This window comes from Archocentrus centrarchus, chromosome 15, assembly GCF_007364275.1.
Source record: "Archocentrus centrarchus isolate MPI-CPG fArcCen1 chromosome 15, fArcCen1, whole genome shotgun sequence".
In the NCBI taxonomy this organism is placed as follows: Eukaryota; Metazoa; Chordata; class Actinopteri; order Cichliformes; family Cichlidae; genus Archocentrus; species Archocentrus centrarchus.
In genome coordinates, this window is record NC_044360.1 from 13,755,762 (window position 1) to 13,779,524 (window position 23,763).

At 40.7% G+C, this 23,763-nt stretch overlaps 1 protein-coding gene across 2 annotated transcripts; it reads left to right on the forward strand.

Annotated features, from left to right (window-relative positions):
* Positions 1-2,089: 2,089 nt before the first annotated feature.
* LOC115793451 (methylated-DNA--protein-cysteine methyltransferase) lies at positions 2,090-21,474 on the forward strand. 2 transcript variants are annotated; one of them, XM_030748451.1, is made up of 5 exons: positions 2,090-2,209; positions 4,498-4,643; positions 13,368-13,528; positions 17,940-18,079; positions 20,684-21,474. In XM_030748451.1, the coding sequence occupies exons 2-5, from the start codon at positions 4,507-4,509 to the stop codon at positions 20,810-20,812; spliced, it is 567 nt and encodes a 188-aa protein (XP_030604311.1). In that variant the 5' UTR covers positions 2,090-2,209; positions 4,498-4,506; the 3' UTR covers positions 20,813-21,474. The 2 variants fall into 2 exon arrangements, with proteins under 2 accessions (XP_030604311.1, XP_030604310.1); XM_030748450.1 differs by having other exon boundaries at positions 2,097-2,209; positions 4,495-4,643.
* Positions 21,475-23,763: the final 2,289 nt, after the last annotated feature.

A 23,763-nucleotide genomic window follows, 5' to 3' on the forward strand; every position in this document is an offset into this window, starting at 1 on the left:
TATGACTGAGCTATGACAATCATACATTACCGGATGGACAAAACTGCTAATAAACAATTGCTGTCATTATTACAAAAAAAGGTTAGGGCTGTTATTCTCGCAAACATCTGGTGCTGTACACTAAAAGGAAGCTGTGCGACATATAAGTCCATCAACACCTCACGCAAACAAAAATAGTGAGGGAAACTGAACAGGAAAAGGAGCTCTTTGAGTCCCAAACAAAAGATGTCAGCCCGGCTGCCAACACAGACAGGGCACCACACCTTGGCAATGATGCCGCTCACAATCAAAGGAACAGTCGTCATCAGTGGAGCCGTGTTTTTAAAGGATATCTTTAAAAGATTGAAAATATGTGTCATTATGGAAAACAATTGAGCCCGGAGCCTTTAGTATATCGAGTTGTTATGCCACTCACACACGCTTTAGATTGTTTTGTTTCAACGCATAATGGCAAACATTTTCTCTGTTTTTAAACATTTAAATTATTTGCACACTTAATAATTTATATATATGACTGTAAAATGTGCAAAGCAGCCTTGATGAGCCAGTGGTAATTAAAATTAGCAGACAATAAAAATTGCATTACAAACAAAGAAAAAGCTGTGTTTAAATACATTTTAAATTGCACATTTCAGTCATTTTTTAGTAAATGCAATAAAGCAAACACCAAACGCCCTTAGTGACTGCCACATATGATAATTGTCTGGCCACTGAATGCAGCATTAAAATGATTTCAAACAGTATGGCTCAGAAGATCCAGCAGAGGGGGCTGCTTACTGCAATCATATGCTGATTAATTGAGCTTGATTCTCCCCATGCTGCGAACATAAGTTGTCCCACACTGTAGGCTACATGTTGGTATGTGGTTAAAGGTTACAAGGCTTTATCGAAGTCACCTTTTACCACAGGTAGCCCTTCACATCATTTTTGATGAATATTAAGAAAACACTGATTTTCTGATTATCCCTCATCAAGCCTATATCAAACTAGGTTATGTTCATTTTTATTAATCGTGCATGTTGCTCTCTAATTAGCTAATGAGAGACAAAAAGCAGGTTTAGAGCAGAAAAATGCAAATGACTCTTAGAAAATAGCACAAAAAAGTAAATGGCAAGGCTGAGAATCATCCTTCATTGAAATGTCAGAGATAAATGGCTCAAATGTCACATCAATTAAAACGGGGGACAGTTAGTAGTTCATTAAAGAGAGAGCCATATTGCACCGTCGGGTACCGTTGCCAACCCTTACTATCTGGGGCAGACTGGCAGCGGGTCCAGATGGCACGGAAATCCTCACAGATTTCAAAATGGTCTCTGCAGGGGTGGCGTTTTCTCCCCCGCTCCCACCCTCACCGCTGAGATGGGGTGTGGGCCACAGGCCCATGCCGGCCTACACATTCCAAACGGAGGCATGCAGAGAGCTGAAGGCATCACAGAAACAAGAAATAAAAAAATAAATAAAAATTAAAATAAAGCTGCAAAGGACAACATAAAAAAAAAAACTGCGTGACTGATGCTACACACTTGGTCATAATGACTGAAATATATGCTTCCACTTAATCTATGACTACTCCAGGCAACATAAGGCACCCCCCCCCCCCCCCCCTTAAACGGCATAAAAACTCTAATAAAAGGATTGAGTGCTGCCCCATGTGTTGTTCATAATACTGACTTTATTAGTTGGTAATACATAAGGTGTTATTGGTTGCTGCAGTCACATAGGTGTTTTTTTTTTATCCACAAACATTACGCTTGAGACCCTAAAGACCTCACTGAGAAGCTGTCACTGGAGATGCAGAACTGGATAAATGTCTCAGCAATAAGTGGAAAGATAACAGTGTTTGAAATTAATGCGCAAAATATGCATTATCATATTTTTTCCTGCTGTAAAAATATCAAGCAAATCAAATATCTAAATCACTACCATTACTAGTCTTCGGCGTACCGGGGACCCCCTGAAGGACCCCAAATCCCAACTTGAGACCTATTAGAAAAGCCTTCTATCTGTCTGTCCCTGGCAGAGGGGAGGAGCAGAGACTTTATAGCGACCAATTACAGAGCGAGAGCGGACTTTTGTCTCTCGTGATTGGCCGGCTTGACCACGCTGCCTTGAGGAACAGGAAGAGTCCTGCTTTGACATGTGTTTTGCAGAGGGGGGAGAGGAGCGGGCCGTCGCAGAGACAGCGTTCGGATATACAAGGCTTTAATTTGTAAGCTCCAGTGTTAATTTACAGCGCGAAACTTACTCTAACACAACCTAACAACATACACAAAGAAGAAAGTATGCGTGTGCTTACGCTAACGGGGGCTAGCTTTTGCTAATGGACGCCTTCAGATATGAACTCCTGCTTTATTATTTTATTTTGATCTTATTATTTTATTTTTATTACGTTATAAGACATACACTCACTCCAAGAGCCTTCATCTGAAACAGCACATTACGGACACATGTTGCATTTTTACACCTGCGCAGTCACGGTTCGCTTTCTACTCAATTAATCACGCAGGTTTGACCAGGAACTAGTCTAATGAGAAACGAGTCAAATGATTGACGAGCATGAGGATGCCGCCAGTGATTTTTTTTTTCCTCTTTCTTTTTAACAACACAAGCTGCTTATTGTTTGTTGTTCCTCACCGTGAAGAGCTGGGTAAACACCCAGGCACTCACTTAGACTACTCTGCTGCACCGAAAACAGCGCAGAACAAACATGATAGCATTATTTTTAATCAGCGCAGACTATTAGCCAAGGCCATTATTGCCAAAGTCCATTATTCTATCTATGAGTCTATTACCATCTTGCTAAATGGCACGGAGTGTGTGCAGCGCTTATCCAAAGTGCACTGTACCATTGTTTGGCTCAGAAAATTTCTCGCCTTTATTGTCAGTTCAGGCAAACCCCTGATGAATACAGTGAGAGCTGCAAGAGTAGAAACAAGAAAGTTGAAGCAGACGCATTTGTGATCACATACCATAACAGATGTGGTGGTGGTGGTGTTGGTAGTAGTATGCGTGTGTGAAGAGGGTGGTGGTGGGGGTGTACGGGAGTAATCTAAAAATAAAAGATATCCATTCTTACATTAAAAGTGGAGTGTGCAATGAGCAGTGAAGTGTTTGTTTATTTTTGTTTAAGGGCTACAGCTTGTGATTATCGTTTTATTAAACAGTCTGTAATTTTCTGAAGCTCAAGGTGTCATCTCCACTTCATTGCTCCCCAAAATTCAGTTTAGACAAAGAAAAGCAGAAAATGCTCTAATTTGAGAACCTGGATTGTTCAATACTTGTATTATAGTTAAAGTATAATAAAAAATAAGGATTAATTATTGCAGTAGTTGCTGGTTGCAGTTAATTGTTTTGTTAATAATAATCCGGTAGCATGTCTGGTTGCTTCTTTAAATAACTAGTGTACAAGACTTAATGTGGTGAGCATTGGAAATTTGATTATAAGACTTAAAAATGGTTGACAATGTCAGTGTAGCAGAAGAGTTTTGTAAATATGCTAAACCTGAAGAAATGAAAACAACTAGTCAGTGAAGAAATTACTGCTGTATTGATATTTGATCATTTGTTACTTTTGTAACAAACTAGTCATTTTTTGTTACTGCTTTTCAAATATCGTGCCCTCTGTGTCATTTCTTTTGAAACTTTAAATGCAAAAAAAATATAAAATAATAATATTCACATATTAAAGAAGTAATTCATAATGAAAATAAAGTTTAGTCAAAGCACTGCACAGCTCCCATTAATGTGCACACATATGAGTTAACCATTTATAAATAGGGATTCTGTGTAATATTAAAAGTCAAAATAGAGATATTGTATTTGTGCACTTTAAACTTTTCAGATCATCATTCCAGCAAGGAAAGGTTACTTGTTTGAAACTTACAATCAATGTGACCTTTATTTATTATAACCCCCATCTCTCAAAAACTCACATATAACATAGTCAATCATCTCTCCTTCCCTCAAAGTAAAAATAAAAAAGGAACTGCTGTCTGGTTATTGCCAGTATCCATCTCAGTCGTCAGAAAAGCTGCACGTTTTTGCTGTTGTTAAGGGCTGGAAACCAGAATCCCATCGGAGTTGCACCCTAAGGAACAAATTTAATGCTAGAAAAACATCCCGGCCATCAACCAAAAATGACGGATTGAAAATAATGTCGAGCTATCTTGGGAATCCCCCACCAGACAAGGGAACAGACTGCATTGTTTTTCTCATTTATGTGATATATAGAACAGAAAGAGGGGAAAAAATGGGCGATTTATTGGTTAGATAGGCGTATTCTTTTCCATGCACAGAAGAAATATTGGATAGTAATGTGGGGATCAAGTCACATCATGACATTGTTTGGAGGCTAGGTGTTCAAATATGTAAGTCATCTTCCATTGGTGGCCCGCTAGGTTTTCAATAGATCATTCAATGCAAATATGTGTGGGAAATTGTGAAAGTTGCCACATGAATATGTCAATGAATGTAGTGTAATTTGTACTTCCTCAGCAGGGCAGCAAGATGAAGAAGCAGGGGGAGAGCCAGTGCACTCAGAAGACCATCTCATTGCTGAGCCCCCTGGGGACGATCCAAGTCAGTGGATGTGAGAATGGTGTGCACACCATCCAGATCCTAATGGATGTCGCACCTGCTGAAAGGTACTGTACAACAGCCGGGCTGGTGACGTGATAAACAAAGGTGTGAAATTTACAGGCAGACAGAATCCACTCCTGTGATGGAGTGCCACCATTCCTCATTGGAAGCAGGGCATTTTTGTAGATCCCACAAGAAATATCCTGGAGAAAGTTGGGCAAATATGAGCAGGCACTAGAAATATGAGGGGCACTAGAATACAGTTGGGCTTGAAATTAGATTTCTGATGGCATGTGGTTGTGATTCTTCCTGCAGTATATTTGAAATTTCAGAAAAATAACTTGTTTATTACCCACAAGGGAGTTGATTAGAACTGATGTCTGTAGGGTCAGCAAAGGCCACAGGGAGCATGGACTGTTCTCTCCTGTTTATTTATGTTTCCTTCAAGTTGTATGCAGTAGTTCTGAGTGTCGACTGACACTCTGAAATGTAATATGTGATTGCATTTCTTGGCCTGCCCATCCCTCAAAAATGTCAGAATGTTGACAGTCTTACTGAAGCGATTGAAACTGATTAAAGTCAGCATTAATAAGTGCCTCTTCCTTATTTTTACAGGTCCACATCCTACATCTCAGATTAGTTTTGATTAGATTGAAATTAAATATCCATGTATGGCAGATTCACATTTGATAAACTTGAATGGTCGGGGAAATTAAACGATTTCCAAATGCGCCCGGATAGGAAGTTATCCTTTTGAAAATGTATGTTCAAATTCTAATTTATGGAAACCCATTAATGACCTTGTATATTATACCTCAACATGTGTTTCCTTCTCGACTGTCTGCTATTTCCAAAAATTCATCAAGCAGTAAAAAACATTCCACTTGTTGTTAATGAGTTGAAGTGAGAAAATTAATAATATGGAATTTTGATTATGGAAGATGTCCTGTAACCATGCACAAGCACCTTTCTCCGTCTCCTTGTGAACAGGGTTTAATTTGTGTGTTCAGGTTCAGTAGGAATATGCAAATGAATTTAATGATTCGCATCACTAGATCATTTCTCACTTTAATATCATTTGCTATGTCGGTCATAAGTGAAGCTCTGATCACATCGCTGTCTGTATGTTTGCAAAGGTGTGAGCCAAAAAAACAAAATTACCAGAAAAAATGTTTAGATTTTATCTCAGTCGGTTGAATATATTGTTATTGTCACAGGATGGGGAAACTAGAGCCACCTTAGATATATGTAGTAACGCAATGTAAACAGGCATTAAGGGAGGCGAGATAAAGTGACAAAATACAGGCTTATCTTTGGAACCGGCTTTACATGTAGATCTCACCAAAGCCTGCCTGTAGCAGTAATAGTTCAGATCAGCCATTTCTATTGATTTATTTATGACATACTAAACAAGGCTCTTTCCAGCTTCGGATGTGTTGTGGTACAGGCTTAGGAAGTCAGTGTGATAAATGATCTCTAAGAGCATATTTTAGATAAGGGAAATAGATAATGTCCGTGCATAACATAAACAGAGACCTACAGCTGATATTTGCGAGCGAGCCAGAGCTTTGAAGGCTTACGTGGCCGTGTTTGCTTCCTGTGTTTTTCAGATTCACTATTGCTTGGTGTTGAACAGCTGGGGCAGCAACAGAAGCATTTGTGGCATTGATAGATAGTTATTGATAAATGCCATTATAGCTACATAAACGCACTTGAAGTATTGCTTACACACCATGACCGTCAGCTCTTTCTAATAGAAACGTCTCAAGCCCTTTTTGCTTCCTAACTGATCTTAGGAACATTTCCTGAAATCAACCTCCTCTGCCAGTCTAACGACAGCCCTGAAGGCACCATCAGATGAACAAATTCATTACATCTCAACAACCCCTGTTGGGGCCCTACACACAAGCCTCCCTGTTAACCAGTTTCCCCCCCCCCCTTTAGTTTTTAGCATGGCCTCAGCGTTCACAGAAAAATGATACGCATTTTGTTTACAGGAGATTACTATTATCTGAAATATGATGCTTCTTGCCTCTTTCACAGAGAGCACAGACACATAATACAGAGGAAATCATAGAGCACTTTTTTATTAGGGTGAAAAATGAAAAAAGGGCTGGACTCCTGCCCCGAGACATTTTGTGAGCATATTATTTTACAATGCTTTGATCAATTTGTCTGTCAAGCTGGCTGAGATGTGGGGGAGCAGGAAAAAAGCAATTTAGCTTGTGAGGTCCTCAATAGAAATGTACTACGGGAGCCTGTGTATGACATGTTGCATTAGAACCTGAGTAGCCTTTATTGCCTGATAATGTTGCAAGGCAATGCTGATATCAATCACCCTTTAACAGCCAGTGTGATGTGTTTTTATGAAAAGAAAAAAAAAAAATAAGAATGCATGAAACATTTTTTTGGAAAATAATTGATTTAATTCAGAGCTGAGGGATTTCTACTTTTAACAACAACAACAACAACAAAATATTGTGTTGGAAAAAAACAGGCACGAAATGTGCTAGAAGCTAAAAATTGTTAAGAACAAGCTCTTTTTGCATATGCTCCTATAGAAAATTGTAATTAATTTTACACGGATAAACACTCTGTCTCATTTGCATATAGATATAAACAATATATTTGTGCATCTAAATTCCCAGCACACGTGAGTCACGTGATCTGCCTAAAATCCTAAGTGGCTAAAACCAAAAATTATCATTATACTTCCCAGGCCATAAATCCCCCCCTTTTTTTCTCTGACACAAAGCCTTATAAATCTGTGTCTGATTTTTCACATTGCACATTGTTTTTAGTTAATGATTTTCATCTGTTTGTTGTTGCTGTGATAGCGGGGAAATGTACCATATGCTCCGGCAAAAGACAAATGATTAGCAAATGAAATTCTGGACAGCTGTCTGACTGAAAGCGTTTGGTTGATAGCATTCTGCTACCATAATTAGCTTAAGCTTTGGGTTAATTAACTTTCTACCTGGATATGCATAATAATAGCATTCTGGAGAAAGCCAAGGAGCTTCCAGTATATCAGCAGCAAAGGCTGGCTTTTTATTTTGTATTTCGGCTGCATATTTCAATTTCAAGAGGCGATTTAGCTCGGGAGCATCGTCAAATATTGTAGATTTTACTCCCCAAGCCAGATAATTCTGAAACAATAGGGGTGTATTATGTGGCAGAAATGCCATTTCTGAATGTAATTAAAGCGGATGAAAGCAATCACCAATTTTTAAATGCTTTTGTCTAGCATGAGGCCTACTTGTAAAAAAAATACCCATCAAGAGGAGAAAAGAGGCAAGAGAACCCCCAAGTCCTTATATAAGAGGCCTTTGAGACTGAAGTGAAGTACAACAGTAATTAGTCTTTTGTATGAATTTGCTGGCCATGGTCATGATTAGTTAAGCATATGAGAGGACTGCAGGACTGCATTGCTCTTAAGGAGGAGGGTGTTAAAGTCTATTTATCACCAGTTATCCTCACAGCTTTCCATTATCACTGACAACACTGGATGGGGCCTGAGAACAGCCTAATTGTTCTGAGGTGGAGTGTTTTTGTGTCAAACCTGTCACCCCACTCACATTGGCATTCATAAGCAGCCAGACATTTTCCATCTATCTATCCCTAATACCCAAGCTGTCACAACAGCTTTTACACACTACCAACGCTAGTGTGAAATATCTGAGGTGATGCATTTATCGTTTTTTTTTTTTTTTTTTTTTTTCTCGCACTCATGTAGTGTAGTGAATCAATGTCCTGGTTCACACTGAATAGCAGTATGGTAAATGTGTTCCCTTTTTTGGGGGGGCCTGTTTACATGATGTGCTTGCAGACCGGGAACCATAACGGCAACTTTTTCATGCCACTGTAATTTTTCTCTCCACTTCTCCATCTATCTTTCTCTAGCTCTGTTTTATTTCATCTAACGGTTAATTTTGTTCATTTAAATTATAATTTTGCTTGATATGTAGATATGTATATATAGACACTGCTGTGTGCCAAATAAACTGCTTGCATTGGTAACTAAAATGCTTTGTCATACAAACCATGATCTGCTGAGATATTGAATGAAATCATCAATAAAGCAAGGGAGAGACTTTTTGACGGAGTCCCTTTAGAAATGGTATGAATAATTCATTGTGTAATGATATTCTGATGATTTTTGTTCTATTTTTTGCTGCGGCCTTAGAATATTGTTTTGCATGTTGTGAAGTGTAGTACTCAGCTGCGTATTCATTAAGGTGCTGCTCCCACTGGCCCTTGGACCCATCTGTGCTCTATGTTTATGCCTCCATCTCTCGGGACCGTCCCAATCAGGCTGCATGTGCCATTTCCTGTGTAAACCAACACCTGTGTAACACACTACCTGTAAACCGCCCCACACAGACGAGACACTGACATTCACTCAGATGAAAATCTGCAAATGTTGTGGTTTCTAAAGCGGAGCCTCCAGGGTGAGGTTTTGAGTTGAATGAGAGTTACTGCTCACTGTGGAGATGCAGCTAAAAGCAGCTCCTGCAGTTTTTTTTTTTTTTTTTTTTCCCCCCCCTTTCCCTGCTGTCGACCGGGAAGTTTTTCCAGCATAAGGGTTGCGCTAGTTTGTTTTAGAACTTGATTGGATTCTATATCTGCAACATGCAGAAGTGTACAGTGTGTGACATACTAAGGCAATATGCAGAGAGATGATTCCGCTCTGACATCTTGGAGAGGAGTACGAGTCAATTATGCCCAAGTGTTGTTCTTGCTTATCTTCCTGCGGCACCAAACAAGGATTTAGTCAAGGATTTAGGGGTGAGGGGGCGGTGGTGGGGATCATGGTAAGCGGTTCACAACAAAACACTCAAAACTCTTGGGAGCGGGCACTGATTTAAAAATAAATTACAGAAGACGAAGCGCTAACACTCAAGGGCCCTCAGCAGTGCTGGCGTACACAGGTGAAGATTAGCCTCCTCGCTAATCAGAGGAACAAGGCAGTAATTTGCTCTGAACACAGACAGTAATTAGGACTTGGTGACACTGGATTCCCATAATGCCTTTGTGCTTGACGTGGTCAAATTTTGACAGAGGCTATCCATGCAGGGTCACTGTCCCCCCAGTCTCCCGGCCCTCTTCAGTTGAGGCTCTAAAAGGTCCCTGCAGTTACAGGGGATCCCTAATGTACTTTATGCCTCCCTCACTGGCTCCTTACCATTCGGGTAATTGGAGTCTCTTACTGTGGCACTTGAGAATAGAGGCTAAAAACGCTATTTGAAACTGCTCAGTAGTCTGTTGTAGATAAACATTGCTGCGTCGGGGTGTGGATACACTACATAATGGAGTAAGAGTTAAGGCTCTGGTAATACATGCCTTCACTGACTCCTGTGGCTAGCCAGTTGGGAGAAGACCTAATTGTTGTGTGCTTTGTTGCCTACTCTGCAGTATTTTACCACCACCTTTATGTATTGGATTGAGTGTTGCAGCCTCTTTGGTGGACATTCACTAATAAGAGTTGCAGGATATCTAGAGAGCCGTTTATCCGGCCCAGTTGTTTTTATTTTGAAACAGCGGAGCACAAAACGTGCACCCCAGAACAGAATAGGAAGCATTCCTAACAGCTTCCCACTCCAAAAGCTCTCGAGTTTAGTGCTGCAGTGGTTAGATAGGCATCTGAATGATCTTCTGATGGTTGAACGAGCTGCATTGAGCAAGTGGCTTACAATTGTATCACAGCCTTTGGCTCAGAGACCATCAGGATCTTGACATTCATAGAGACATGCTGTATTTTTTTCCCTTTTTAGACAGTCATTTTAGGCTTTTTTCATGCTCTCTTGAGTCTTTGACGTCTCTGAGTTAAGTATCTGCAGCTATAAGGCTGAGGAAAATATTGGACTGCTCTTGGCCTTTTCTATTTCATCCTCTGACCCGCCATGTTACCCATGATCGGTGAAGGAGAACTCTGGCAGGCTGTGTCAAAAGTGACAGCCGATCGAGTCAGGATGAGCGCCATCACGCTTCACAGGATGGAGGCATGAGTTCTGAGTTTTTCCCCTTTTAGTGCAATATACCATTACACCCTTGGCCAGATTCCTTTCAATTAGATTCTGTGGTTAACCTGTTTCATTCTTACGTCTGCAGCTGATAGAAAAAGTCTTACTGAAGTCTTGTGCAACTAGAGATACAGAAAAAGACTAATTTAATGTCAGTTATTCTTTTTTTTTCTTCCTTTGTCTCCTTTGATTGTTTCTTCTAGGATGAACAAAATAGCCTCCAACATTGTATAAATGCTCAATTCATTCTTTATATTAGAGTTGGAAAAGGGGTAGAACTCCAAATGAGTCCCACTTTGCGCAACAATGATTTATGGTAATTGGAAATTGATTGTGACAGGAGCACAATATTAGAAAATTTCTCAAATCACAATCTTCTATCAAGGGAAATATTCTTTTTAGTGCAGCAGATCCTCGGCTAGTTTGGAATTAGTTTCTGATTTCTTTACCTGTGATGAAATAGTAAATGGCTGAAGGACACGGGGAAAAAAATGATTTATGTAGTCAAAATAAAATAACAATTCTTCATTAACCTAATTTAAATTGTTTATTCTAATGTCAACACACTTGCTACACACGTTTATTAAAATACTCTTTATAAGCACTGCTAATTATAATTCTTGGGAGTTTTGTTGTAATCAGTCCGACATTTATTTAACACAGCTAATCTCTCATTTGAAGCGCGCAGTTTCTAATGCGCCAGTCTGGACTCTATAAAGATCATATGATGCTGCCTGATTTCTGATTCACTGAAGCGGCTGGAAATGTTGCAAGCACAAGTGCTACATCTCCACTGCCCACATGCTCTTTTAAAAACAATCCCCCGTTGCACCTAGAGGTGACAGACTTCAGCTCAACTGATGTTGTTCCCTCTTTTATTTATTTATTTTTGTTGTTGTTTGCCAGCCATAACATGTACTGCATTGCATTAACTTTTACTACTGTCAATGTTGTATCACTCAAACACCTTTAAAACGGGTGCATCCATAAGCTGCGAGGAGAGGAAAATTAGCCACAGTGACAAGTCTGAAATGTAAGTGCAAGGTCAAAGGTGCCAAGCCTTAAGCAAAGGTGCACTAGCCTTTGTCCGGTAGATTGTAAGGGCCTGCGGGTCCAACAGGAACATTTCCACACACAATATCCCCGAGCTGTCAGTGTGCAGCGGCTGGAACATCCTCTCGGAGAGAAAGAGGGGGTGTGGAGGGGTAGAGGAGGTGGTGGTGGTGTGAGGATGCGTGTTGGGGGGGGGTAGAGAGGGAACAGTGGCCTGAAGATCCTTGCTGAGAGAAAGAGAAGTTGGGGGATGGTGGGGTGTGTGTCGGGGTGTAGGTGGTGGGGAGCCAAAAGAGCTGGAGTGGGAGGATAGAGCAATAGAGAGGGGGAAATGAGGAGGGAGAGCTGGGGGGGAGGAAGGGGAGGGTGGGGATAGAAAGGAGAGACAATGACAAGTAGGGGCTGGCTGGGCACTCACCCATGCCGACAGAGATTGCCATGAGCCATGGCCATTGTTTGAGCGGGTCTCAGCACAGAACCCGCTGGTGGGTTTCCAAGTTTTCACCACTCAACTATAAACTGCTGTGTGGTTTATTTAGAAATGAGAGTATTTACACCTTTTACTGTATTTACACCCACTGTTAAACGGCACCCAGGAGATTTTCATCACACAGCCACAAACTAGCAAGCAGAGTGGTTCTCTGAAAACTGACCTGCTCAGTCATAACACTCCAGTAAACCTCAGCTTCACATGTCCAATATAAAACGTTGCTCAAACTGTGACCTGCAGAAGTGTAAAAACACTTTAGGGCCGTGTTGTTACGGCAGGCAGGAGAGAGACAGTCTGTGTGTTTAACAAAGTAAATGTCTATTATTAATACCATACAGGACAAGCCAATTTTGAAAAAAGGGGGCACTTAAATGGTGGTATTATTTATTTATAAGTCCTGTACACCAGTTAATGGAATTGGCGGCCTGCTTTAGATCCACAACACAGCTTGAGGTCCACTTTGGAGTAATGCACATGCTAAGAGAGGACCTTCCCAGTAGGGTCTTTAAGTGTCAAATATGGGTCAGCCTGCTTGCATTGACCTGGGGGGTGGTCAGCAGCAGAGAGAAATTCAGCTGTTAAATGATGCCAACTCAACCATCGGCAAATTCCTCCAAGCATCTACTCAAGCTAAGATGCATGTCCAAGTGCGGTGCTTTTCTGGCCAACATCACTCTGGCCAAAAAATCCATTTATTCTTGTCATGAACTATAAACTAGACCCAAGCAGAGTTGAGACTGTTGTTAATGCTGTGTGCTTAACTTTTTCTTACTACTTTCTAAACTCTTTTTTTTTTTTTTAAGAAACTGCTCTTTTTTCTTTAAAGTTGTTTGAAATGAACTGTTAGCTGTTTCTTGTGACCTGCCAGTTTTTTTGTCTTTGATACTCTATTATGCTGTACTTCATAAAAATATATTTATCTACTCTAAGAAAATTCCAGATTGCTGCCTTTATGCCTTCTTGATGTTTATTCTGTCTTTCACAGCTCTGATATTCGTCAAAGCCGGGTGAAATGCAGAAATGTTCAAGTTCAGGTTTTAAACACATCTTAATTTACAACTTCAGTTCCACTCAGCAAATTATGTCATCTTGCATCTTTGTCACTCATGGCATGTTATTACACTCTTGTGACATATTTAGCACTGTTCAAGCAAGAATTGGGTATTATGATTGCTCCTCTGATCCCCACCTCACCTCCCCATCCTGCCTTATATCCCTCACAGGAGCAGCGGGGCCCCCCTGAGCTGTGTGGTCAACGATAGCCTGGCAGAAACGAGCCCTGAGTTGCAGCGCTGCGTTGAATGGCTCCAGGCATACTTCAGTGAGCCGCAGACCACTGGGAGTCTCCCGCTCCCTGCCTTTCACCACCCCGCCCTGCTAGGAGGTCTGTCATGGATAAATATTTGCAGAGCCATGACTGGGATCAGGCTTTCACTCTTAATTGTCAGTTACATCACTTACACTCACTGGCTCAGTGTGTTATAATGAAGTATTTTATGGCTGAGAGAGAGAGAGAGAGAGAGTGAGGAAGAGAGCGAGAGCAGAGGAGAAGTGAGTGAGTGGGTGAGTGAGTGAAAGGAGAGAGAACAGAACACAGAGCTGTAACTTGGTTCAGTAATCTGTGGCAGCTCTTACCACGCGTGTTAGTCTTGGCAAGCTTTTCCATGATTCTTGGCACATTCTTTGAAACTGATCGAATTCCACTCTTGACATTTTCAGACAGGAAGCTTTTTTTTTTAATGAGAACATGTGAATGGTGGTAAAGTTTGAATGAGCTTATTGTTGGCTTGACCAGTCACCTAGGGTGAGTAAAATGAAAGCACCCCAAAAAAATGGACAATTAGCGTCCTTTCAACTGGTAGCTTTTGCGGCGTGAGTGATTGAAGGTGCAGAGGACAAAAGAAAATGAAGATTTAATTATCTGCGACGGTTTCTTTCAAGGAAATAAACAATATTGTAGGCTGACGACTCATTTTTTAAAATCATAAACACAAATTTGTTTTCAAAACAATTGCAGGCAATTTCTTTGTCACACTGAGATGCTCATTGCATTTTAACTGAAAGATTTTCAGAAGCTCTCATTTAGACACAGAAGCACACCTACACAGGAAAAAAAATTGACTTTAATATATGCATTTAACAATTGTGCCTCTCTTCCCCTGCAATCAGGCCTTAGTTGCTCTCTAATTTCATGCAGATCTGCAGTGCTTGAGTGATGGCATTTTCAATGAGCAGGTACTCCATCGAGACCCTGTATACAGCTATGAGTCCCACGCTCCCGCAAAGGCAATGCAGAAATACATCAGGACCAATTACGATATCAACTTTCAGTGTGATTCCCTTCGCCACCAAGTGCTTGTGTACCAGCCCCAGGCTCTTTCAAATCGCATCTCATCTGAAGTCTTTGGGGTTTTAATTAAATTTCAGGATAGATGGAATTCTTCATTAGTACCTGATCTGAATAGGTGATTGTGCTGTGTTCCACCTCTCTCCCTCGCCTGTTGTTTTGGGGCTCCGTAAATACAGGGTTTAGGCTTGGATTGCTCTCAGTAGTCAGAACCATAGGCCATGCCAGTATAAAAATGTTAAATGTGAGCATCAAGAGTATTTGTCTTTTGAGGGGGAGAAATGGAAGGTTTTTTTTTTTTTGGTTTTTTTTGGCTTGTTGATTCACAAATATTAAGGATTTTTGTTTTATTTTTATTTTTTTTGCCTTAATGCTGTACAAATTCCTCCTCGATCTAGTCATGCAGCCGCTGCCTGTCTTGGAAAAAAAAAAATACAAGTTTAATCAGGTCATTACAATCTGTGACAACCAACTTTTGTTTGCTCAGTTATCTTGTGGGAGAACCTGAACGCAACAGCGCTCTCGCAGCACTTGTCATGTAATATTGAGTTGTGACCTTCACTTGAAGTGTTGCCATGTTTATTTACACATTTCTGACAAAACAAGCCACTTTTCATATTAGCTGTCACGATATACCTGAGAAACAGAGGTGACATGAAAGGAGATGCAAGGTGCAGTTTTCTATACTGTCTGACTGATTGTCATGCACAACATCACACGCAAGTTTGGTCGACTGGGGTAAAGGAATGGCGAGTGCTTGCGTGTGTTATGCTCAGTTAGCTTGTGTTTGTGTGTGCGTGTGCACTCACTGCCTCAGAAAAACACAGACACCAACGTGGGTTCTTAAAACGATGCATATTCTTATCTCATTAATTATACATCCATATGTAACAGACGAGAGGATCTTAGTCTCGGTAAGCGGCGCAGGGAATGTGCGGGGAGGGGGCCAGGCAAAGGGGGGGAAGGGCGCTCTTCAAAGCCCAAATGACTGTGTTCCTGCAGGAGCCTGAACCTCCCCCTGTGCACAGCGCAGGGCGAGATGAGACACTCACCAGGACTCGCCCCTGTGATGTGGAGAGGAATTAGGGAAATGAACGTTTTCAGAATATCGAATAATCAGAGAATCATCAGCACCCCGTCAGCCTTCAAAAGTATGGATCCCTCAAGACTCAAGAGACACTTTGACTGGGAGTCAAAGTCTTCCCTCCCATTAGACACAAAGGATAATGAGGTAGCTGCATTTCCACTATTGTCTTTTTATTCTCACAACCATGTACAAGGTGACTGTCAGCTGGAAGTCATCTCTCCAAATCTGTCATTAGCAGGGCTGACGGATTTCAGTTTATTGTTTTCTTTCTTTTCTTTTTTCTTTTTGGCTTTCCAATCACTCTCATACACAGAATTATGAGCAAATCAATCATATATGTCAATATCGTTATAATCATCAAATCTATTCGCTTTTACTCTGGGTAAATCTATTGCTGCCTCTGCAGTGGTCCTATCACCTGGCCTCATGGCAGGTAATGACCTGTGACATAATTATGGGATGTCTGTAAACACGTAAGTGGTTCCTCTCAACTTTTATTTAAACAATTGACACCAATTCTCCTCGATCTAAAGAGGGTCCTGACCCCAGACACACCGTATTAGGCTCTTTATGAAGTATGGGGCTAGGGGACTGCTCTCCAAGTCATTGCTGGTCACCTCGACTGACCTGCATGAAGTCTCTGTCACTACCACTGATGAGGGCAAAGTTCTTTAACCTTTGTGCTCTGCAGATAAAAGCACAGACACTTTTGTCCAGAACTGTAGGAGATGTGAAAGCATCCAGGAGAAACAGCTGCTCAGGATTAGTCAGGTATCCGCAGCGCCATAGCTTGTTGCTCGGTCTGTTTGTAGGCAAAAGTGCTCGGCGGCTGGTGTGACTTTGGTTGTTTGTCAATAACATTTGCATCAACATGGATTTGTCGTAGCTGTAGTCTGGGCAAGTAGTCATCTACCCGCCGGTGACAAAAGCGCTATCAGTATGTATCACGCACATCATGTGGCCAAATCCGAGCTTTATGAGGGAGAGTAATGCATAAAAGAAATTTCAGGGGTGTATCTCATCTCCTCATAACATTAAGTCTGTCTGCGTAAGAGCCCGTCATCTCGTTGACAGTGTGATTATTACCTGAAAAATTATTAAACAGTACCTACGGGCCTTGTTCAAGACAAAGAACTCACATGGGTGTGCATCAATCAAATGTATCCCCTTTAGGTTTTACACTTATTCCCCCCAGTTTAGGCAAATTGCCTTGTTCGCATGGCTTTGTGTAGCAGAGAGTGACTATAAGGTAGCGAGGGAGCCTGGGGAGCAAAGGATGTTCACTCTGTAGAAGAGAGACAGGGGTGTGACATGTTTTCACACAATGCCAATTTAGAAGGATTTCACATAGATCACTTGTCATGTGCTCTCTTAGACCATATAAATGAGAGAGAATGGGAGATCACTAATTGAATTTTCATGACTGAGTACATGTATATACTAGAAGAAATTCACCCCCTCTTGATAACGAGACCATTGTTCCCCATCTTGTTCTCCGTGCAAAAAAAAAAGAGTGTTTTGTGCTTTCTACACAACCTCAGCGCATCAGCGTCTTAAGGTTTTGAGATGCCTCAAATACTTTTCTTCAGCAATCAGAGCTAGACAAACATGCCTCTCAGTCACCGCCTGGTAATCCAGAAAAAAAAAAAAAAAAAAAGATAATGCTACTGCTAAAGTGCTAATGAAATCAAAGCCGTTAATGTGGTCGGTTAAGCTGTGGATGATTTGAAGAATTCTGCCATTTAAGTGAAGATGATATAATGAATCTACTCTGAATAGAAAGCAATTAAAAGGACAAATTGGTCTGATTAACCTCAAAGTCATCCCGCTGCCACAAATGGTGTGCAACATTCAAATTATTATTATTAAAAATCTGGAGCAGATTTGCAGTCTTTTTGGCCTCTCTTAATCCTTTTAAATGAAGGAGCGAACTTTTTTAATTTTAGCTGTGACCTTTCAAAGCATAACCTAGATTTTTCTGCCATAGGAATAATTTTCTCACGTCAGCTTCTGTAGCATGTTAATACTAGTTCTAAGGTCAAATTGAGGGACTTCCATGCGTTTAGTTGTATAATGAGCAGTGTAAAGAAGAAAGATGGAATCATATGGAGCCAGGATGGACATTATACTGTTCACAAGTAAATGAAAATGTATTAATGTGTCAAAGTTTGGCTTTTAATTAAAAACAGTATATAATATTGAAAACAGTGTATCATACATGTTTAAAGTTCCTTCGTGTTATCAGCCTCTCAGCTGGCTGCCTGACTTTGATTGATTAAATGAGGAACTCTCTCTTCCCCTGTTCTCGTCTCTTATCTTTCTGTCGCTCTTCCTCTCTCCGTCCTCTGCTTTGTGGCAAAGATTCATTCACCAGCCGCGTGCTGCAGGTACTTCTGAGGGACGTGACGTTTGGAAAGACAGTCTCATACAAACGCCTCGCTGAGATGGCGGGAAACCCCAGAGCGGTGCGTGCGGTGGGAGGGGCTATGAGGAGGAATCCGGTAAGTGTGGCTGACATTGATTGATAGGCTTCTGTCTCGCTTACTTTATTTAGTCAGACAGGTAAAGTAACTCTTTGTGTAAAAAAAAAAAAAAAAAAAAAAAAAGTGCACTAAGAGTCAAAAGTTTATTGGTGTCTTCAATATTTAACACGTGGAAGTGTTATTAGTTGTTCAATTGATTAGTTCTTTAACAGAAAATTAATTTGTCATTATTTTGATTGTTTATGTACTGTATTAATAATTGAAAGCTATTTGGTTTTGGACTATAATGGATGATAATAGGTAATAATCGTTAGTTAGTAATTGGTTTTCATTCATTTTTTGCAAATACATGAAAATGACAGCATAAATAAATAATATATGCAAAATGATCATGTTCAAGGCCATTTCTTGGTGAGGTATTAGCTCTTCTCGTTTTCTAACTAGTTGTGTGCCCAACTGGAGTTTTCCAGTAAAATGCATTTTAAAATGTTTTCCCTGATGCATGATATGTAATCTAAACTGTAGGCGTGTTCGAGTACATGCGATGGCGAAATAAACACCTCCCTCTGAGCACAGCTGAGGAGGAAAAGTCTACCTACAGCACGATTTTAAGCCCACACCTTTTGTTCCTGTTCTCTCAAGTCTTTACTGTAGATATTCGCTGCAAATCTCCGCTTCTTGTAAGAAACCTGGCCCGCATCATTTTGCCCATGAATCCACTGTGTACAAAATGGAGGGCTAGAGGGCAAGTGGTGTGTCTTCTTTTGATCAAACCCTTTGATCAAAGCCTGTTTAACTCTGCCCATGTAGTGCTGTGGGCACCACCGGTGTGCTCTGTGAGGCAGAGAGCACTTCTTGTACAGCAGTGCAGCCAGTGAGATGTTCTCCCTCATATGTGCTTGTGTACATCCTCGTGTTAGCACTGGGTTTCCCTCCGATGCCTGTTGTAACCAATGTTGGAATAAAGTAATTTATAATGAGAGCGCTCAATTTATAACACAGAATCAACGCAAATAAACCATTAAATATGCATTTTTGTGTTTTTAATAGTATCTGCTGGATTCTCTGTATACTTTTATATATATTACATTAGCCAGTGGCATTGCTGCTAGACGGCTGTATAATACCTCTCAGAATCAGTATCGGTATGTTTTACAGACATTTCTTTCCTCTCGTCCAGGAGGCTGGGAGCCTGAGCCATCAGCTCCTGATTCAGATCCAGAGTCAGATTGTCAGTGTCAATTACTTGTCAGTAGCACTGCTCCACTCAGGCTTCAGCTGTGAAAAGCTCAGTGTGCTCAATCGATCCTCGCCTCTCTGTGGCACTTCTTCTTCACCAGGATTTGAGTATTGATAAGCCTGGTGTAGTGCTCTTCCCCCCCCCACCCACCCAAGTGAAGAGGCAGATCCGAAGGCCTTGAGGGTACCGTGCTCTCCCTCCAAACCCGGGGAACAGTATTGATCTGAATACTCGAGCAGTATTTCTCTGTCTGCGAGGTTAATCTGGGGCTCGGAAAGTTTTATTGCTGCTGATATGGGAGTGGGTTTAATGATGGATTTGAACAGAAACGCGGTGCATGTTCAACTTTCATATAAAAGGCTGGAGGTGTAACCATCAAGTCAGCCTAACACGGTTACATTGGAGAAATATAGTCACAATGCAGCAGCGGTTGTGATGTCTTTCTGGTTAGTGTAACAAAAACAAAATGAGGGCAACATTAAGAATATTTTAAAAGAAATAATTGCTGTGATTCATTCCCAACCATTGCCACTCTCCTTGTTCTGAATTCACAATGATCGAAGTGTTTTAGGCTTGCTTGTTTAATCTTTCTCCAGCCATTTAGTTTACAAAGAACTCGGGACCCCCCTGGCAGTCGTCTGCAACAAGAGTAAACGCTCCACCGACTTCCTCTTTTTAATGATCACAGGGTTATCAGATCTTAATGTTGACACCCTCTCGATTGAATATTCATCCTGCTGGTGTTTTTGCCCATTAATTTTTGATTGCTTCTTTGCTTTTCACTATTAAAGAGTAAAAAACATTTATACCCAAAGACTGAGCCATCACCCTGAATGTGGATTTGTGCAGGATCAAACCAGACACTTCTGGTGTGGCACTTTGTTTTCATGCAGTGCATAAATATAAAAAGTGATACAAAAAAAAAAATGCAGTTCATATTTTCTGCACGTTGGTTACTTTTAAGTCACATCGTTTATGTGGTAAATCAGAGATTCTTTCATACATAATGCATATCTACTATCAACACTTCCAACTATTGTGGTGCTGTGACAATAAATGTCAACCTGAGAATAAGAAAGCAGTTGAATTTTTTAAGAGTCTAATCTGTATTTCTGTTTTACTCAAATATTGCTTTATGTTCCAACACATCATATCTTTTTTGGGGAATTTAAATCTGCAAAGTTTAAAACTTGTTCAGTGAAAATGTACTTTTTTCAGCCTTCTTACCAAATTTAAAAATTATAAAACTACTCTTGATTTAAAAAAAAAACAAAAACTTTAAAGTGTGTTGTGGTCTGTGTAGAAATGTTGTGTAATATTTCTAAAATTGCACTTGTTTATTTCCTCCAAGCTAAATCCCAGTCTCTCTCTGTCTGTTCCAGGTTCCTCTCCTCATTCCTTGTCACCGAGTCATTTCTAGCACTGGACAGAGTGGGCCGTACATGAGCGGCAAGGGCAACCATCTCAAACAATGGCTGCTCACCCATGAGAGGCAGGGAGGGGAAGGCTAAAGCATGACAGAGCCCAACTGTCCTTCAGTCAGTACACACACACACACATATATACACACAAGGCCAGTTTTTTTTTTTTTTTTTATTCTTTTCTTTTTTTTATTAAGAACACAAAACAGGGCCATAAAGTTTTGCGTGCTTGGCACACACCGTGGAACAACTGGAGTAACTTGTAAATATTCAGTTTATAATCCTTTTTTTAAATCTAAGAATAGAGATGCTGCATAGTTAATGTGATACAGAGTTGTTGCAGAATTAGAATGTACAAAAATAACTTAAACAGAGAACAGTAGGAATTACAAACATATGCTCCCGTGGGTCTCCGTTGCGTTTGCCAGATAGTGCTTGGAATGGTTTTTCTAAAGAATTATTATTCCCTTAAAAATATGTCTCTTGCATTGTTGTTGTTGTTATTTTTTTTCCTAAGCAGAATTAGTCTTTGTACCTCTCGTTGGTTTTTTAATTTCCTGCCAAGTGAATGCTTTGTTCAACATCCAATGATAAAGGCTCTGAATTTTACGGCTACAAAGCTTTGTAGTGAAGCATTTGTTTTGTCTTCATTTAGATCTCATTGTTTGCTCTCGCCTTATAATCCACCTAGAGTGGAGTTGTCCTATGCATTTTCTACTGTAGTTTTGTTGCATTAGACATGTTTAAATAAATCCGTCTCAAAATGACAAAATCCTGGCTTTTCATCATTTTAATTGCATTTAATTTAAAAACTGATTTCATGTAGCATTCACTCAGTTCAGCTCATGATTAATTATGCTGTACGTCTCTCTCCTTGCTGCAGCTCTGTATGTCACAGCTCCTTCTTTTATTTCTGAGTAGTGTTTTCCATTAGAGGGCAGTACAGAACGGGAAACAGAAATCAACATTTCAACCTTGAATTCATCCTGCACGTTTAAACTGTAATTTAAATGTTTATATGCTTTTTTTTTTAAATTTTATTTTCATCACAACTCTGTTTAAACCCTGTGGGATAGCTTTTTCTTCCTTTAAAAAAAGACCATATGGAGAGGGCAGCAGCGGAGTTGCATTTAGAAAAATCTGTTCCTTTAATTGAATTTGCCCTTTACTTTTATTTTCTGCATTTTCTCGCAGTGATCTTTGGTAACAATAACAGTTTATCCTTTTTCCCCTTAAATTCTTGATTCTCCTCACTGTCTAGTGCAGCTCCTGAGTGACCCTTACTTGCCCATAGTTATTCCTCTTCTCTTCAGCCCAGGTAGCCTAATAATCCACCCTCCAAAAATAACCTCGGCTCTAACCTTTGCAGAACCAATTCAAGTGGCCCTCTCACTGAATACATTTGAACTTTGCTGCATTTTTGAATTTCTTATCCGATCAGCTCCGTGTGGCTGTCTTGCCGTGCTGCTGGACTCACTTACTCTGCCATTGGAGCACCATCGCAGCGTAAATGTTGAGGCAGCAGACAGGCAGATGAAGAATGAGACTCAGTCTGTGGTTTCACAGAGGGCTAATGATGCCTGTGGTGACTACAGGCTACAGTCAGCCCCCTAACGAAGGGAGCTGTGACACAGCCACAAGGGGTCCCATTTAAGCCAGGCGCACTCTGAAGTGCACTGTAAGCACCCTCCTTTTTTTTGCTTGTGGCTAAGTAAATTCTATGGAATGCTGTGAATTTAGCAACCAGAGATACTGATGTCTGTAGAGTACTGTGGTTGATGTTAAAAAACAAGTCCAGCATCAAAGCTTTAGACACGCTGCCAGTAATTGGCCGTGTAATTTGCGAAGGTACCCGAGGAGTCTCCTAAAAATAATTCACACCTATTTTTTTATCCAGTTTTACACTCTTGAGATATTTTAGTATTTATCAGTAACTGTGTTATTATTATGTCTGTATTATTTTGTTGTCGTGTTTTCACCTTGCATATCACTTCCATATCATGCTGGCTCAGAGATAAAAAGGAATTAGATTAAAAGACGCTGAGACGATCTCATCATCCGCACTGTTAATCTCTGTGAAACCTTTAATTTTGGCCTCATATCTGCCTCCATTTCATAGCGAAAGACTATATAAGTGCATGTGTGCGTGAGCATGTGGCCATGCATGTTGGTGTGCGCACATGTGTATGTCCATATGTGTGTGGGTGAAGTGGATGATATTGAGTCTGACTTCATAAATCACCCAGACACTGATAAACTCCCCATGCACCCACACACCGCTAATGGGCAACCCTTAAGGAGTGTGAGTGTCTCGTGCGGCGTTTGATTCAACATTTATTAACCCCCTCACACACTCTCTCCCTCACATGCGACACACACACTCATTTGAGCCCCAGAAAGAGCGAGGATATGGTTGGTGGCATCCGTAGCGTTAGTGCAGGGTTTTGACCTGGCCGGGCTGTATTAATCATGGCCAATAGTGGTAAGATACATTCTGGCTTATACGACCACAACAACAACAGCCTCTGCATTTCCTAACATTAGTTTCCTTCTCATAACTTATATCCTGTCTCCAACTCCCTACTTCCCATCTCATATCCTGGCACCCCTCCTCATTATAGAACAATTTTCTGCCCCCACATCAAATACAAACACACTCTGTGCTTCCATCTCCTTCTCTTCATACATGTCGGCTCATAATTCTAATGTTATCACAACCTGCCCCCCTTGGTACAGGTTGCAAAGCTTAGTGGGGACTCTGCAGAAGTTAATTCCGCAGCCACTTCGGTGATTCGTAAACAGCTGCTTTTATCCTTCCAAAGAAGTTTGTATGTTTAAAATGAATAAAAGTAAGACTTTTTGGAATGTGTAACTCAGCGGCAAGCAGCGCTCTGTTGCTGGGAACACAGGAGGAGTATCCGGCATGCAGATAGGCAATGTCCAACAGTCAGTCAGAGAGATAGACACAGGGATAGATAGCTGGATAGACAGACATTAGACTGGGGCTTGGCTGCGCTATCAGGTTTCCTCCCCTCTGTCTG